General features: G+C 40.9%; 1 protein-coding gene across 4 annotated transcripts in view; it reads left to right on the top strand.

The window, feature by feature from the left end:
* ADCY6 (adenylate cyclase 6) overlaps positions 1 to 15,858 on the top strand; it is a 69,901-nt gene extending 54,043 nt beyond the window's left edge. For 3 of the 4 annotated variants that reach the window (XM_053455562.1, XM_053455561.1, XM_053455559.1), the window contains exons 8-23: positions 1,526 to 1,684; positions 1,945 to 2,086; positions 2,558 to 2,686; positions 6,557 to 6,582; positions 7,404 to 7,551; positions 7,632 to 7,729; positions 7,822 to 7,909; positions 7,998 to 8,114; positions 8,548 to 8,706; positions 8,850 to 9,025; positions 10,895 to 10,927; positions 11,491 to 11,623; positions 12,145 to 12,408; positions 12,980 to 13,184; positions 14,201 to 14,325; positions 14,636 to 15,858. In XM_053455562.1, coding sequence (XP_053311537.1) covers positions 1,526 to 1,684; positions 1,945 to 2,086; positions 2,558 to 2,686; positions 6,557 to 6,582; positions 7,404 to 7,551; positions 7,632 to 7,729; positions 7,822 to 7,909; positions 7,998 to 8,114; positions 8,548 to 8,706; positions 8,850 to 9,025; positions 10,895 to 10,927; positions 11,491 to 11,623; positions 12,145 to 12,408; positions 12,980 to 13,184; positions 14,201 to 14,325; positions 14,636 to 14,764 — 2,131 coding nt within the window. In that variant the 3' untranslated portion in view covers positions 14,765 to 15,858. The remainder of the gene's footprint in view (positions 1 to 1,525; positions 1,685 to 1,944; positions 2,087 to 2,557; positions 2,687 to 6,556; positions 6,583 to 7,403; positions 7,552 to 7,631; positions 7,730 to 7,821; positions 7,910 to 7,997; positions 8,115 to 8,547; positions 8,707 to 8,849; positions 9,026 to 10,894; positions 10,928 to 11,490; positions 11,624 to 12,144; positions 12,409 to 12,979; positions 13,185 to 14,200; positions 14,326 to 14,635) is intronic. The other variant, XM_053455560.1, reaches the window with a different exon arrangement.
* Positions 15,859 to 16,960: the final 1,102 nt, after the last annotated feature.

Below are 16,960 nucleotides of genomic sequence, written 5' to 3'. Positions count from 1 at the left end.
GGTCTTTGTCCTCTGCCAAGGAGGATCTTTTTCACCCTTGTTGATCTTAAACAGGGAACTCCCCTTACAATTTTTATCACTGAGGTTGAATACAAATACATTTTAAAAGTATTGTGCTGTTTTGTTTTTTTAAACAACTCTATTTGTTTTTCGGCTGTATATTCATCGCTGGTATGTGTTGTAGCTGTTACATTACACAAATCCACCAGACAGACATACTCACTCGTCATACTGCCCAAGGTTAACACCCATTCTACTCTCTGACTAATGACTAGTGCTTAGTGTGGTGACTGTGCATGGGAAGTCACCCATAATATTGCATGGCTGACAACATCCAGATAAGCAGATAAAGAACGTTTATTGGAACAAGATGAAAAAAAAACCAAAAAAAACTTTTTCTCAAAGCTAACCTATGTTACAGTGTTTTATGCTCAGGAATAAAATGTTTCCATAGGATGCCCCTATGCATTTTACCAGAAGGGTGTACAATATATGCCTAAAGCTCTGCGCTCAAGGGTTAAACTTAAGTTAGTTTCAACATTCATAGTCTTAATGAATCTAGTAATTGGTGTCAGGAGCAGCATTCCTGTATAATATGAATAATATACATTTAGTGCCTGGGAATCAGCATGCCTTGCAGGGAACAAGTGATCTTCTACCACTTAGGTTGTGAAAACAGTAGCAGTCTTAAGTCCTGGTTAGACCTCCACACTACATTACATTTATTTATATAGCACCAGCAGATTCTGTAGCGCTGTTATAATCAGAGGAATCATTTAAAATCACGCACAATAACAAACTGGTACAAAAGGAGCTTACAATCTAGTCGGTGGTTGAGGGGGAAGTGAAACAGCAAGAGAGGACTGCTTGGATGGGGATGAGTTGATAGTCCAGATAATCTGTAGAGGTTGTTGGTCCTTCAGATGGCTTGATTAGTGTAATGGCTGTTGATTGAACGGGGAGAGGGTGTTGCGGTTCCCTGCAGTTTCCCCTCAATGTAACTTCAAGGTAATTTATCTGTCTACTTATGAAGAATCCACTAGGGATGAGGCCTCTGCAGCTGCATTTCCAAGCAAGCTTGTGAGGCCCAGGAATTTATAGGGCTACCTCACAAGTGGTCAGATAAGGTGATTGCATACAGGAGGCAGATGTTTCACACCTTGTGTTAATTATTGCAATTAAGATAGAGGGTCCCAAAGTTAACCCTTTGAAATCAGCAGGGTATGGAGACAGGCAGGGTAGACAAACCAGGTGAAAACTAGAGGTTACAGCAGGAGATGAGGGGTTCATGGGTGGATCAGATGCAATGAGATAACCACACCTGTATGAGAGGGAGATGGTTGAGATTAATATAGATTGCCAGGTGAGTAGTTGAATGAATGCATGAAGACCAGGAGAGGATGTCTAGAAGGAGACCGATAAGAGTTACACTGGACTAGCCAAAGGCCACAGCAGCTACATTTCCAAGCAACTCTACACCATTATTTTAGCCATCTTGGATTTACTATGTTGTTTCCTCTCTAAGGCTGGTGCGGGAGGTCACCGGTGTGAACGTTAACATGCGCGTAGGCATACACAGTGGACGTGTTCACTGCGGTGTCCTTGGCTTGCGCAAGTGGCAGTTTGATGTGTGGTCCAATGACGTGACTCTGGCCAATCACATGGAAGCAGGAGGCAAAGCCGGGTGAGTGTATAGATCCTGCTGGTTTGCTTGCAGCTCATGATCTTCTTTGTAATTTACAGCCATACTTGGCAGAGGTAGCATGAAATCTTTCCTAAGTTCATTTTAAGTGCCACTACATTACACCAAATTAAACTACAGCCAAGGGAGGAAATATCCATTACTTCCTGAATCCGTCTAGCAGTTTAGTTACGCTCATAACAATAAATTCAGGAAGCGCGTGTCCGTCACTTCATTTATAAATCCAACAAATCCCATTACAGAAGGATACACATTACCAGCGCAACTCTGAAGTACCTGAATGGGGATTACGAGGTGGAACCGGGCAACGGCGGCGAGAGGAACGCATACTTAAAAGAAAATGATATCAAGACCTTTCTGGTGACGGGATGCAGTCAGAAAAGGGTACATGTCTTCTGCCGTCTCTGTCATTACAACAGCCGAGCGCCTGCTTTTCAGTCTCGGTTGCACCTCAGGAATTTAAATAATTACCAATGGTTTCTGTGACAATAAATAATAGCAATGACTTGGTTACAAGTTTGTTGAACCTTATTTCTGGTTGTGCGAATGAAGTGCATGCCAAATTAAATAGAGTCAAGTTTTAAAGAGCCCTGTTCAGTTTCCTTGTCTTCGTTATCATTAACTATGAATTGATGTAGCACATCATGGTTTCATTTCTATAGTTCTACTTTTTTTATCAATCTACACAATAAATAATTTGCTAAGAGAATTTCTGATCACCGTTACTTTAAAGATCCTGTCCCCTGGGCGTCTTAGATCAATCCCTTCTTACGTCACATAGATCACCTAGTGAAGGTTTGTTTGGACATCGCGTATCAATGCAATTAATGAAACCTTATTTTTTGGCAATCTCAGAAAGAGGAAAAAGCAATGTTGGCAAAACTTCAGAGGACTCGAACCAACTCTAATGAATGCCTCACCCGTGTCTGGGTACCTGAGAGAACATTTCCACGAAACAAAGGCTCAAAAGCATTCCGTCAGATGGTGAGTACCCTACTAATAGATAATAATAGGTTTAGACAGAAAGAAAGTAAACCTGAGCATCAGTAGCAACAAGAAGATGTATCATTCAAGAAGGGGTACATGGTGAGAATGAAAAACATAGAATGGGTTATGTTGATGAGACAAGTGTTTTAACATTCGGAGAAGATTTATGCAACGACGGATGAGTGTTCTAGCACTGCTTTATGACTGGAGTTGTTTATTCCAGCAGAACTTTCAGCTTTAGTAACAAAGATAGTTTCTACCAGTTGGCTGGCTGAATTTGATGAGGACCGCATGACATCAATAACCCGAATTCCAAAAATCCCTAGCTGAGAGCAGATTGTAAACTCTAAATATTTGTACATTCAAATCTTTTCTGGTTAATCGTACAGCTCAGTAAAAAGTACATCTGGTTCCAGAGCTCACTGTGTATTAGTTCTCCCCGTTATGGCACGTTCACTAGTGGCTTATGGGGTCCTAGTACTGCTGCTACGGTCAGACTATGAGTGCAGGCAGATTCTTCATCCACTCGCTGACTGCTGCGTTTCCCAGGGGCCGAGCGTGAGAGAGAGAGGCCTCCCGATGAGGTTACGTGCAGACAACACAGGGACGCCTAGCTCCTCTCTCAGGAACACTTAATTAAATTCTTCTTCAGAGGCCCTCCTTTGGGACCTGACTAATGAGACATGCCAAGGGGCAAACAACTCTCAGCTCGTGTGCCTTTCGCTGCCAAATGCTTCCTAAAGGCAAGCTGCAGCACAGCTGAATATGCCCTGTAGAGTGATTATTAAGGATTTTATATGCTTCAGTAGCACAGAACAGATGAGCTAATAATAACAATTAGGATAGTTACCTGGCCTGAAAGTAGTAGGGAGGGGTATTTTGCATAAAGCTGTGGCCTTCTTAAGAAAATAAATGCATGAAATCTTCCAAAGTCCTATTTATAATAATATTTTTTTAAAAAAAGCCTGACTAGTATGGAAACAGGATATCCATAGTAACTTCCCCTTTGATTGTGAATCCAGATTGTAGCACGTAATACTCCAGTGCGAACAGCAAACCCATCCGGTTATGTCCAGCTGGAGCTGCAAATGCTGGCTTGGTATGGAGCTGTGGAGCGACAGTATTTTAGGAAGTACCCTCTTTCGCGGGAAAGTGTATAATGCATGTTAAAGTACTTAGTAAGCACGTGATCACGCGTAGAAGTGCAGGCTGATGTGTTGGGGCTTCTGAACACCGCTGAGGAAGTGTGTCCGTCTGACTGTACTGAAAAGCGAGTAAACCGCCACTCCAACCGCATTGTGACAGCAGCGGCAGAGAGTGCGCTACCAACTTTCTATCCACCGGTTACTAAATGCGCTATTTGAGCTGGAACCACCGCGGTGCAAATTCTAGGCAAGAATTCAATTTCACAAACGTAACCCTTCTTGCAGGAGAACCTTTCCGCTATACATTATGTAGGGCCAGCTCAGTCCGTGCAGGAGAACTTTTCCGCTATACATTATGCAGGAGCCAGCTCAGTCCTTCTTGCAGAAGACTATTTCAGCTATACATTATGCAGGGCCAGCTCAGTCCTTCATTTAGTTAGTGTTAAACCCCCCCTACTATCACAATTTAGCAAAGAAGCCCCATCGTGTATGAAGAGACATACTAAAAATTCTACCATTTAAGATGGACCTGTGATTTTAAATGATCCAGCTGTTTATAACATATGGGCATCCATCTACCTTCAAACAACAAACAAATAAGAAGGTTTATCAAGCTAATTCTCTCTCTCTCGTTTATTCACTTCATTCACTAACTTTAACAACAACTTTCCACCGGTTGTAAATTGACTGTATTTATTATACACAAACTACCTATTCAAAATCACAGCAAAAAGAAAATACAGTCAAGTAATTATGAAACAATTGAGAGCATTTTAAACATGCAGAGAAATGCTTCAGGCCAGAGTTTCAAAGATCTGTTAACTATTAACAGGTTGAATAATGGCTCATTTGTAAAAATTGTTCCTATTAAAGCTCGGTTTGATAAATAGACTGTTTAATTAACAATTAGGTCTAACCTATGAAACAGTTGAAGGCCACAGAAAATAACTAACCATTGTGTAAGTAAATAACCAGCCAGTGTAAAATATATATATATATATATGTAATATATCATACTTTCCTTACAGATAGGGTAGAGATAAGTGGAACAGCCTTCCAGCCAAGGTGGTAGCGATTAACACTGAGGGAATTGAAATATGCACAGGATGGGCATAAAGCTATCCTTAATCTAAGATGAGACAAAGAACCGAATACCGTATTTGCTCGATTATAAGACGAGGTTTTTTCCAGAGCAAATGCTCTGAAAAATACCCCTCGTCTTATAATCGGGGTCGTCTTCTCAGACCCCCCAAAAAATGTCTGCTGGGGCCATGCTGCTTACCGGTCGCGAGCAGCGTCTCTTCTGTTAGAAGCAGGAGGACAGGAAGCTTGCAGCGTCCTCACAGAGCTCTATCTCCCCCTCCCTCCTCTGGGGGCGGGGCCAGAGAAGTTGCTCTACAGCCGGTCCCCTGCAGAAGTCTTCGAGTGAGAGATCTGCAGTTCAGGTAAGGGGGTGGGGGAGGGTTTTTGGGTAAGTATGTGTGATTAATGTGTGTTTAATGTGTGAAGTATGTGTGATTAATGGAATGAATGAGTATTTAAATGTGTTTGTGTGTGATAGCATGGATGTGTAAGGGGGGTGGGGGTTGTAGCATGGCATAGGGAGGCTGTAATCCCACTACTATCATCCCCAGGTTCCAGCATGTACTGGCTGCCTTGGCTTGATAGGAGTGTGATTGCTGTTAGCAGTTTGATATATATATATCAAACTGCTAACAGCAATCACACTCCTATCAAGCCAACGCAGCCAGTACATGCTGGGTTAAAAGGCATATCATGGGGCTGAGTGGCATATAGGGGGTTAAAATGCATTTCTGGACCTCCAGAAATGCATTTTAACCCCCTATATGCCACTCAGCCCCATGATATGCCTATATACCTCCAGAAATGCATTTTAACCCCCTATATGCCACTCAGCCCCATGATATGCCTTTTAACCCCCTATATGCCAGAGTGGCATATAGGGGTATAAGGCATATCATGGGGCAGAGTGGCAAATAGGGGGGTATAAAGCATTTCTGGGGGCAGAGTGGCATAACTGGGGGGGGCAGGTTGGCAAATAAAAGGAAATTTAAAAAATATATTTTTCTCAATCATAGCTTTTATTAAACATGAAAAAATAATTTACATGAATTAATATTTACTGGTAAAACTTTTTTCCTATAGGGTCGTCTTATATTCAGGCTTTTTGTTTTTTTCCTAAATTAATATTTTGATTTTGGGGGGTCGTCTTATAATCGGGGTCGTCTTATAATCGAGCAAATACGGTAAGTGGGGTTTTCACCGCAAGAAAAAATTAGTAGACTAAATGGGCCGAGTGGTTCAAATGTTATGTTACTGGATGTACTTTTAGCGAGGGCTGATATACAGAGCTGCGAGAATTAATCTAAAGGTAATATATTGTGTACACAAAGGGATGTCAGGTCCGTCTTATATCAAAAAAAAAAAAAAAAAAAAGATAACTTTATTTATTTGTTTTTTTAAGCTTATTTTGAAAGTATTGTTTCATCCTCAACATTTCAGTTGCTACATTCCTGAAAGAGGATTACGACCAGCTTGGGAATTTATTGATATCATCGTAGTCATATTACCGTATATAGCAAAGTGTTAAAAATAGAGCAGTCAGCCGTGTCATTCTGTTGGTTTCCATGGTGATTGCACCACTTTTGTCTTATTTGTTTGGGAAGAGAACCTACTGTAATATGTTTTTCCCTTTTTTCAGGGCATTGATGAATCAAGCAAAGATAAGTAAGTGGGATTTAGTAAACCACCTGATTTCTGCTACCACATTTAACACTTTTTTCCTTCCTTCACTTGCCCAGTACTTTACTAATTTCCAAAATAACACATTTGCAAATGATATGTTAGATTAAAGTGAGTTTAGATGCAAAACCTTCTTAAAATAGCTTCCCTGGCTGGATTATCCTTTTGAGTGGCAGTCAACTGGTTAAATATTCTAGTTGTTTGTTCCAAATACCATGGGCAATGCTCTAAGTTATTAACCTAAGAGTGTGTGTGTATATATGCGTGTGTTTGTGTGTGTATATATATATATATATATATATATATATATAATATATATATATATATGTGTGTGTGTGGGGGGTGTATATATATATATATATATATATATATATATGTAGAAGAATGGCGTAAAGCTGTTGTGACTTGGTGAAAACCTGGAAGGCATTCCCAGTTACCCCCTATAAATGACTTTATTTCTTAATCACCACTGTCTAAAAAGGAGGTTGATCTTCCATTGTGGCTTAGCATTGTGTTGGCTACTAGCTTCCTTATCTGCAAATCGCATTTGATTTGGTCTTCTGGCGACTTTTTCCTATTTGACCCATTAATGTTTGTACTGACCCATTGTGGCTTATGGCCTTAGATTTAAAGTGGTGTTGACCCTACTGCATTATTGCATTCTATGGTAATATACTGAATATTTGTGCATTTTTTTGCTTTTCTCTCTCTCTCTTTTTTTTTTGGTTATATACTAATTCATTGTGTTACACTGTCTTTATACTCCCTATTTCTGTTATTTATATGGTTCAATGGTTTATATTTAGTCGAAACACACAAGAAGCCCTAAATCCCGAGGATGAGGTGGATGAGTTCCTGGCTCGTGCAATCGATGCTCGGAGTATTGATCAGCTACGAAAAGATCACGTCAAGAAATTCCTGCTCACTTTTCAAACTCCAGACCTAGAGAAAAAGGTAACGCACAATGATTTCCAGACGGTATTTACCAGGAAGAATAGTCAGAATTCTTACGATACTACTTGTGTCTTTTGCAGTATTCCAAGAAGGTGGATGACCGGTTTGGGGGCTATGTGGCCTGCACTCTGCTGGTCTTTTGCTTTATCTGTTTCATCCAAATTGTGGTATTCCCTCAGTAAGTAACCGTATTCATACATTATTTTTGTAACACGATATTGTATAAGCTTTGGGGGCTCCTGCAAGTAATTCTTCTATCTTTTCCTACAGTTCCCTCGTCATGCTTGGAGTCTACACGTGCATCTTTATTATTCTGGCCAACATTATGTTTGTGTGTGCCGTGTATTCTTGCATAAAGGTAAGCTCTGTAAATGCTGGTAATTAGCTAGGCATTTCTTAGGCTATAAGCTTTAACGTTAAAGTTTTTTTTTTCTTTATTTCTCTAGGTCTTTCCATCAGCTTTGCAAAAGATATCACGGAAGATTGTGCAATCACGAACAAACAGCACCCTTATTGGGATATTCACTATATTGTTGGTGTTCATATCTGCCTTTGTCAACATGGTAAGGATATATTACTGACTCCATGTGATGAAAAAAAGAAAGCCATGCGGGTCAACTCATCCTCTCTGACAAGGGAGTATAGTATAAGTTTACTTACATGGCGAAATCGGGTATTTGTGAAACCTTGATACATAACATGCCTTTGGAATCTCAAAACCATCACTTACCCCGTGCCTTTTGGTCATTGATATTTTGTGTGTATCCGTGATATTGATGTCATACTAAACCATAGACTTATAAACGTGCCTTTCGCGTTCTTTATGATGTTCTGGTCTCTCTCTCTCCGATCCTAATTTTTTTCTGCTGAAAAAGCCTTCTTCCATCTTATTGCTTTCCTATGAGAAGTTATTTGGGCTGTCATAGGTTCCCTGCATAGACAATATATGTTTTATTGTCGCCTAACTGTTTTTTTTTGTGCTCTTTTAATTTTTAGTTTGCCTGTAATCACCAGAGCCTTGCTGAGTGTGCTGCTCAGGAACTGAACATCAGTTATGGGTCTGTCACTGCCTGCCACCTCCATATCCTTAACTACAGCCTGAGCATGGACACTGCTCCGTGTGGCTCCCACCAGCCCACGTGCAATTTCCCAGAGGTATGAAACCCCAACCGTATGGAGAACACCAAAGAGCGATCCATTTTTATGCCAACAGTCTATCAGCTGTCCCAACTGTGTAATAATTGTTTTTCTAAGCCCACTCCGTTGGTGAATTTTCCTTTTCTTTTTCCTCCCGACAGTATTTTAACTACAGCATCCTCCTGAGCCTGCTGGCCTGCTCAGTCTTTCTGCAGATCAGCAGCATTGGGAAGCTGGCACTCATGTTATCCATCCAGATCCTCTACATCCTCATTGTAGAGGTGCCGGAGGTCATCCTTTTTGATAACTACGACCTGCTTGTGACAGCAAATTCATTGTAAGTGTATCTTTTTTATTTTTTTCTGCTCGTTGCCAGGTGCTCATGAGAAACACACAATCTGGTTAGCAAAACTCGAGCATGGAGTAACACTGTTGCATATACAAATAGCATAGTGAAGATGTCAGATGAAGGCTTAATTACCACAACGGCACCAATGCTGTATGGATGCCTCTCATGGGCTCAGTATAGTAATTCTACTATACACACTGCTGTATGTGTAGATAGCATGTTGTGGTAAGTGTCATAAGATGCACTTTGAGTGTACAGGACTATTATTTGGGCTCTGGTGGACAGGACTATAGTACGCTGCCGGATCCCGTTCAGAGTGTTTGCCATGTAGTGCAGATTACAATTTAAAACAAAAATAGTGTCATTTACCCCTTGACTTACTGTTTGCTTTCTATTATAACTTTACTTGTTCTCATACTCTGCTTGATACAGAAACCCTCTGGGCACTTTGGAGTAAATTTTATGTAAACTAATCTTTGCACACATCATTTGAGATATGCCTTGTGAATATTGCATGGCTGTTCAGTAACCCTTCTGTAGCTGCTTTAGCATTCACATCACTGCAACCCAAGTCTCTTTATTTCCCATTCGCCTTGGGCCACCTTGATGTACATGGCTTACCGAGCAGAATATTCCACGGAGGCTCATGGTGACAGAGTGTTCCATTAAACTTCGGAGTAGCTTTTAAACACATACTTAAAATTGGCTGTTTAAAGATTAATGCATAACATTTACATTCCTGTCTGAATTGGCCAGGATCGGTAATAATATTGTTAAAGTGGCCATGTCAGCTAACTTATTATCATTATATTTGTAATTTCAAATTCAGCAGGTTTAATGTTATTTTTCCATTTTTCCAATTATGCAAAAATTAAAAAAAAAACACTGGGTTCTGTGTGCTTTGAGTTTAAAAATGAAGCCTTCCACTATATTTGTATGGTATTTCCTGAAGGTGTGCCAACCAATAGAACCAAACAAGCCTAGATGTTTCCAGTATAAAAGTATCAGTATTAAGGAGGTGACCTGTGTATAAAATGAGCTCTCTGCTTTGTTTTCTTTTGTTTCATTGGGGTCCCTAGTTTTCAGACAAATTAATGAAATAGACAAATTTTGTGAAACTTACAAATCTGGATGCACAAGTCAATGAGATATGCATAAAGCGATCCTATGGAATATATAAGGGCAGACTAGCTGAGCCGTTTTCTGCCATCACAATCTGTTTCTGGGTTACAGGACATGAACTATCCGTAAGCTGAATTTCTTCAGCTAAACCAAACCTTGGTCGCAGGAAACCATTGTCTTGCCATTTGTGAAATGTAAAAAGAAAGCCTGGTTTTGGTTCTTAGAATGTAAAACTTTGAAAGGTAAACATAACCTAAGCAGCCCTTCTAGTAAATGTGTTTAGATGACATCTATAAAGTCATATCATTGGGTAGGAGTTCTGAGGCAAATACCAAATCCTTCCTGACACCTCACAATGTAAAAGGAGCCATGGATACACCTAGTCCTGCTAATTGGGAAGCATGGAGTCCGCAAGGGCCAGGTTGGCCAACACAACAATTATCACCATTAGGATTTGAGAAAATTCATTCAGATGTGCCAGCTAAATTTGGCAGGGGCCTTGGCAAAGGCTTTATGAGCTGCTTCAAATCTGCCATGAGGAACAGATTGCTAGTTAAGTGCAACGAGTGTCCCCAAGTTCACATCACTCTATATATTTGAGCTGACAGGCGCACAGAAACCAAGAATACAGTCTGAAAAACATAACTCTGTAGTGAGGAAGGATGTAGACTTCTAGCATTTCTTTGTATTAAGTCTGTGTGTGTTCTAATATCCGCACATGTGTTTTCTCTTTAGAGCCTCTAATCGAACTCTGGAAGCTGACGAATGGTAAGTAATGGCTAATCAAACCATTGTCCCTTCTAAAAAAAACTCTACATTCAGGCCGGCCAACAACAGTCACTAGCTGGTCGACAATTATGAGTTATAGCTTATTAGCAACTGGAGGCCCATAGGCTACCCACCACCAGCTTTAGGTAACCTTTAGATGTAGCTCTGGTAGCTAGCTATTATATAGGTGGAATTGAGCACAAATAAGCTATATGTTCTGAGCAGAGCTGTCATGGATACCGTACAGGGAGCCACTGCCTGTCATTTCACCATGATGTTAGGAGGACGTGGGTATAAAAGGGTTAATGGGAAAAACCAGCCCGCAGGCCCACTCGAAGCTCTAGCCACAGGGCACAGAGCAACTACACCTGTGTCCTTCATGTTATTACAAACATCGTCCTCTGTATACCCGTTTGTGAGGTGACCCATTTTTATTTCTCAGGCCCTGTTTAACCCCCTCCTGCCATGTTTCCTATCTTTCTGGAGGGCACATTGAACATCTTCATGCTCTGATGCTGCTATGAGGATAAGCATTTAACCAATAAGTAATTGTTGCCTTTCAGCAGCACGGTGATCAGTAAGATAGCTCTGAAGTATGTGACTCCTGTCATTCTCACTGTGTTTGTGCTGGCGTTATATCTTCATGCGCAGCAAGTGGAATCCACAGCAAGGCTGGACTTTCTTTGGAAGTTGCAGGTATGCAGGGGTGGGAGAATGGTTACCTAAAGTTTGGGAGATATGCATAGGATTTTTTTTTCTCTTTTTCCTTTCTTGATATAAGCTTTTCCTGACTATACAGTAACGTTTCATACCTGAAATCAATGAGCACTCACTCCGAAGTTCACATTTCTCATGGAAGTTTGCTTTAGATTTTTTGCAGAAACAAAGGATGTTACAAAATAGAACACAAAAGTGTGATTCTGCTTTTACGAGTTTACTGTCCCTTGTATAATGTGTATATAGTAGTCCTACTGTATATATTCTTATTTTAATATGCATACCCCCTATTGTTTTAAATGTCTGCACTTAAATTATTATATTTAAATCTACCCATATTTCCCTGTAGTTCTGTTTCTTCCCCCACAATGACCTCCATATTGGGGCGTTTGTGCACAGAAGCTCAGAAAACATATGCCAAAGCTTGGTCGTGCGTTCACACTAGAGGAAAAGTTTGGCCTATTCTGCCATTTTTAGGTTTGTCGTCTTCTTCTATTCAGGCAACAGGAGAGAAGGAAGACATGGAGGAGTTGCAAGCATATAATCGACGTCTGCTCCACAACATCCTTCCGAAAGATGTTGCTGCTCATTTCTTGGCCCGGGAACACCGGAATGACGAATTGTACTACCAGTCCTGCGAGTGCGTGGCGGTTATGTTCGCGTCAATCAGTAATTTCTCAGAGTTTTACGTTGAACTGGAGGCCAACAATGAAGGAGTGGAGTGTCTGCGTTTGCTCAATGAGATCATTGCTGATTTTGATGAGGTAATGTGTGGAATTTGCTGATTTTGATTAAGTAGTGTGCTAAAATTTGGTCGCTTCTTCAGGTCCAAAAATGAAAGCTTTAAAGATGTCGAGAGTACCTTTAACACTGAAAAAAGACCACTTCAATGTAAGAACATTGGTCACAGGTTTAGAACAATTCATCCACAGGAGGGCTGGGTTGTTCTGATTTGAAGAATGCAGGGCAGTGTTTTGTAGGGTTTATCTGCTGTTCCATTTTTTTTATACCATTGAAGTGGTATGGTTGCAGTGATGTCTTCTAACCTGCCTCTATATGCGTTTTACTCTTCATGTACACCCTGTTAGGTGAGTGTGTTTGGGCTAGAATTGTCCAGTTAATTGTTGACCTCTGTGTAGCAAATCCATCTTTTTGGTCCACGGTCTGCAGGCTTTACTGTATGTGTTGGAATCCTGCTTTGAAACTGGAACCATTAAATTAAACAGACTTTCCCCTGAATCAGAAGGCGACTGATCCCGATTCTGAACTAGTACACGTGCTCTTTCTTTCACAAAACGTCATCCTTCAATTTTGCAACTGGCCTCTCTTCCACAGATTATCAGCGAGGACAGGTTCCGCCAACTTGAAAAGATTAAAACCATCGGTAGCACTTACATGGCAGCTTCTGGTCTGAATGACACCACCTACGACAAGGAAGGGAAGACGCACATTACTGCCCTTGCAGACTACGCAATGAAGCTCATGGAGCAGATGAAATACATTAATGAACACTCCTTCAATAACTTCCAGATGAAGATCGGTGAGTGCCAGTTTGTCAGGATAAACTGGGGTATATAACATAGTGTCAGAAAGAGCCTTGCAAGGCTTATTGTACAGGGAGACTCTGCCTTCCCAGATAATCAAGCAACCTGGAATCGAACAGAGAGGACATTTGGGGAAACGGTGACTTTGATGTAAAGGTTTTATAGATATTTTTTTTGGTTTGAGGGCCTTTGAGTAAGAGAGATGATTTTTATTATGAATTTATATAGCGCCATCATATTCCATAATGCTGTATGCTAGACAAACTTGACATAAGCAGTCACATAGCAGAGTGAATGTATAGAAACAAGGGGCGAGGAATACTCTGCTCAAACAGTGCTACAACCTAGAACGTTTTACTACTATCTGCTATGATAAACACAATTGTAGGATTGTACAAGTGCTTGATAGACTTGCATGAGGTGCTAGGTTCTTTGGTTATGGTTACTTGGATATCAAAGATATGTGAGATAGTATTCATCGACACGGTTTATTTAATCTTTAAAGCATCATGTATTGTCTGCGGCGCAGGGACTTAATTGGTACAAACTGTGCATGAAGGTATTTACGAAGAGGCTGTGAGCTGACTTGGAGCCAAAGACTTTTCATAGTCTCAGCAATCCAACACTCATTCAAGAGATAAGAGGACAAAACGCTATCTTGTTAATTTCCAAGTGAAGTTATATCCTTTGTCGTGGCTACCGTTATGCACTGTCCGAGTGTTCTGACAGGGCCAGTGCTCTGTTTCCTCCACAGTGTGTCACGGTAACCCCAATTTCCTTGTTTTGGGCCCAAAAGGAGCCCTCTGTTGTTTCTTGCCTCGGAGTGGTTGTAAAGTATTAGTTCCGTGCATAAGGAAATGTTGATTAAAACTACAAAAGCGCTTAGTATCGAAGTGAGGAATACACTGCATGTAAACAAAAGCTTATTTATCACATTATTGGACTCTGAGATTTGACAAATAGTTTATCAGCTGGGAAACTAATCAGTTATATTTTTCTATTCTTTTGTTAGGGCTTAACATTGGGCCTGTTGTTGCTGGAGTAATCGGAGCACGTAAACCTCAGTATGATATTTGGGGAAACACTGTGAATGTAGCCAGTCGCATGGATAGCACTGGGGTACCAGACCGCATACAGGTGAGTTACCTTCAGACTTCCACGGGCACTCTTTCAAAGGTGTTACTCTGCCCCCTGCTGGGGATAAACAAAAATATATCTTTTTTTTATTTTATTTTAAATAATAATTGTGACCATTTGGAGCTATTCTGTGACTGGCTTTTGAATGTTTTCCTTTTTAAAACACTGCCATCGAGTCCCAGGGCATTTCAGGTAAACAGTGAAAAGCTTGCATTGACTGGACAAAAATAATACAAAAAAATAGTTTTTTACTTGAATTTTTCCCTATGTAGTCGCAGGTGTCCCAAGTGTTGTCTTGATTTCTTCACAGGTAACTACTGATCTGTACCAGGTGCTGGCAGCCAAAGGTTACCAAATGGAGTGCAGAGGGGTCGTTAAGGTCAAAGGGAAAGGGGAAATGACCACCTACTTCCTCAATGATGGGCCGGCCAGCAGTTAGCAGGAATCTTTGCTTCCTAAGGATAGAGGATCCAGATGCCTCATCCAAACCCCGTGCAGATGACCCAGAATGACAAGGAAGCTACCTACATCCTCAGCAGCAAATGGGTTGGTGACAGCAGATCCCTGGCCCTGAGATGCAGAGTTTGGCAGCAGCGTGTTTGTGTGGTGCTGTGCTCCGTGACTGTGCTGCCATGAAACCGAGTCAGACTCAGCTATACTATGAAAGAGGAGAGAAGCAGCTTTCACCCTGGCACTTACGGAATACTCACAGGCGGTACTTGCAAGTTATTTATTGTGAATGAGATGTCGAGATTATTTTTTTTTTCCTTTTTATTATTTTTTATTATTATTTTAATGTATGGGATAAAACAAAACGAGAGATTTTAAGCGGCATAAAATGAAAGTTTTAAAAATTCTCTTAAAACTGACCAAAGAGCCAGAAGTATGGGCCATAGCAGGGATTGAAGGGCATTGCCTTGTACATTTTAAAGCGCTGTATGTTTTCTCTTGTGGATTATGTGACATGTATCCAGCGACAGGTGGAATAAAAGGATGTTTCTTCACAGGAGCCCAGTTGCACCTGCAGGTCGTTGCAAGGGCAACTAAACCTTTTGCTTCTCCGTTTTTACCTCCCCTTCCAAATGTGCCCATTACAGATCATTTCCACCGCTTTGGATTCTTTACAGATCATTCTCCAGCAGGAGCAAACCCTTCCTTACATTGGACCCTGACAAGCTCCAGAAAAAGTGCATTTTGAGCTGTTCATTTTCCATGTTTTGTTCTCCCAAGGAAGTGCTTTCAATAGACCTCTCTGTTATCCCTTTGCATCCCAGGAGAGTTGCATGGGAACCACAACCTGAAAACAGACTTCAGCAGTCTCTGCCTTTACTGATCTCCTTCCTCAACTGCCTCTAAACACAAGAATTACCGAAGCAGAAACGGAGGAATGAGGATACTGATGCTTGCGCCTTCTTCGTTTCCTGACTCTTCTGTCTGCGTTTTTTTTTCTTCACTGTGAAGCTGTTGGAATTTCCGTCTCGTTTGCCAAAATCAAATCCAACCTGTGGATTAAAAACAAATCTTTGGTTTGGATAGGAGGGATTTATGCCTCGTCTTGTAGGGGGGCAGCACATAGACAGCATTAGGTACTAGCTGACTTTTTACTTTCTCAGGCTGCAAGTAGAGCTAGCACCTTAATTTGAAGTTGTAGCCTTGGTTCACTGTAGGAGTTGTGTAAGCATCAGGTGGTTTAACCAAACTGTAGCTCTAACTATGGGGAAATATGCTTTACTTGAGGTGAGCTTTGGCTTTTCATTTTTACATTTCTGTTCCCAACCTCATCGGTTGTCAGAGCAGCTTGCAAAATGTGGCTAACAGAAGATTCAATTCAATTTCAAGCCAGCCCCACTTCAATGGGGGTCTTGAAGTGGGCACTACTCCCTGTTTAAGAGGTAGATATTTTGTGATTCCTCCTCATTTGTCCCACCGTACAGGACAAACGAGAGCAGAATACAGATGTAGGCAGACTCTGGCTCCCGTGGCTGGCCTACTGTTATGACTGATTTAGTCCACAGAAGCTGGAGTGCCAGCTGTATTCTGCGTTGTGGCCTTTTCTGGTTCCCATGCCCACCATTTAGATGATCCAGTTGCTCTAACGTTTAATCATGGAAGGTCTTGCATAAAAGTACGAGGGAGTGCAATTCTGTCCCTGGTGCCAAAGAATAGTTAAACCTTGTGTGTGATTTGTATGTATAATACATAGTTATATGCATGATACATACAAATAACACAGTCATATTATGTGTGTTTGGTATTATGCTGTTATACTTGAGTTGCTTATTTTGTAAAGGTCACATATTACATTTAATCTGTTGACATACTAGAGCAACATAAGCTTTTTGGGTATTTGTGGGGGGAATCTGTAGTGGCGATAAGGAATCGAAACAGATTTTCTTGTTTAATTTCACTAACTTAACACTAAAAAGTCCATGTATTGAGGAGTTAAACACTCCCTCCTCCCACCCCCTCCACTATAGTGATGGGGATCCAGATAAAACGCCTTGTTCATTCAAAGGGATATATTTTATACACAGTCATTAAGTACATATTGGATGGGGTCTAGTTGGTCAAAGATTTTACTCCGTCTTTGGCCATGCCCGAAATAAAGTATACCCCACTGCACCTCCCTGAATGT

Source organism: Spea bombifrons, chromosome 2 (genome assembly GCF_027358695.1).
Source record: "Spea bombifrons isolate aSpeBom1 chromosome 2, aSpeBom1.2.pri, whole genome shotgun sequence".
Classification (NCBI taxonomy): Eukaryota; Metazoa; Chordata; class Amphibia; order Anura; family Pelobatidae; genus Spea; species Spea bombifrons.
The sequence above is the reverse complement of the archived record's forward strand: the minus strand, read 5'-3'. Positions and strand labels throughout refer to the sequence as shown.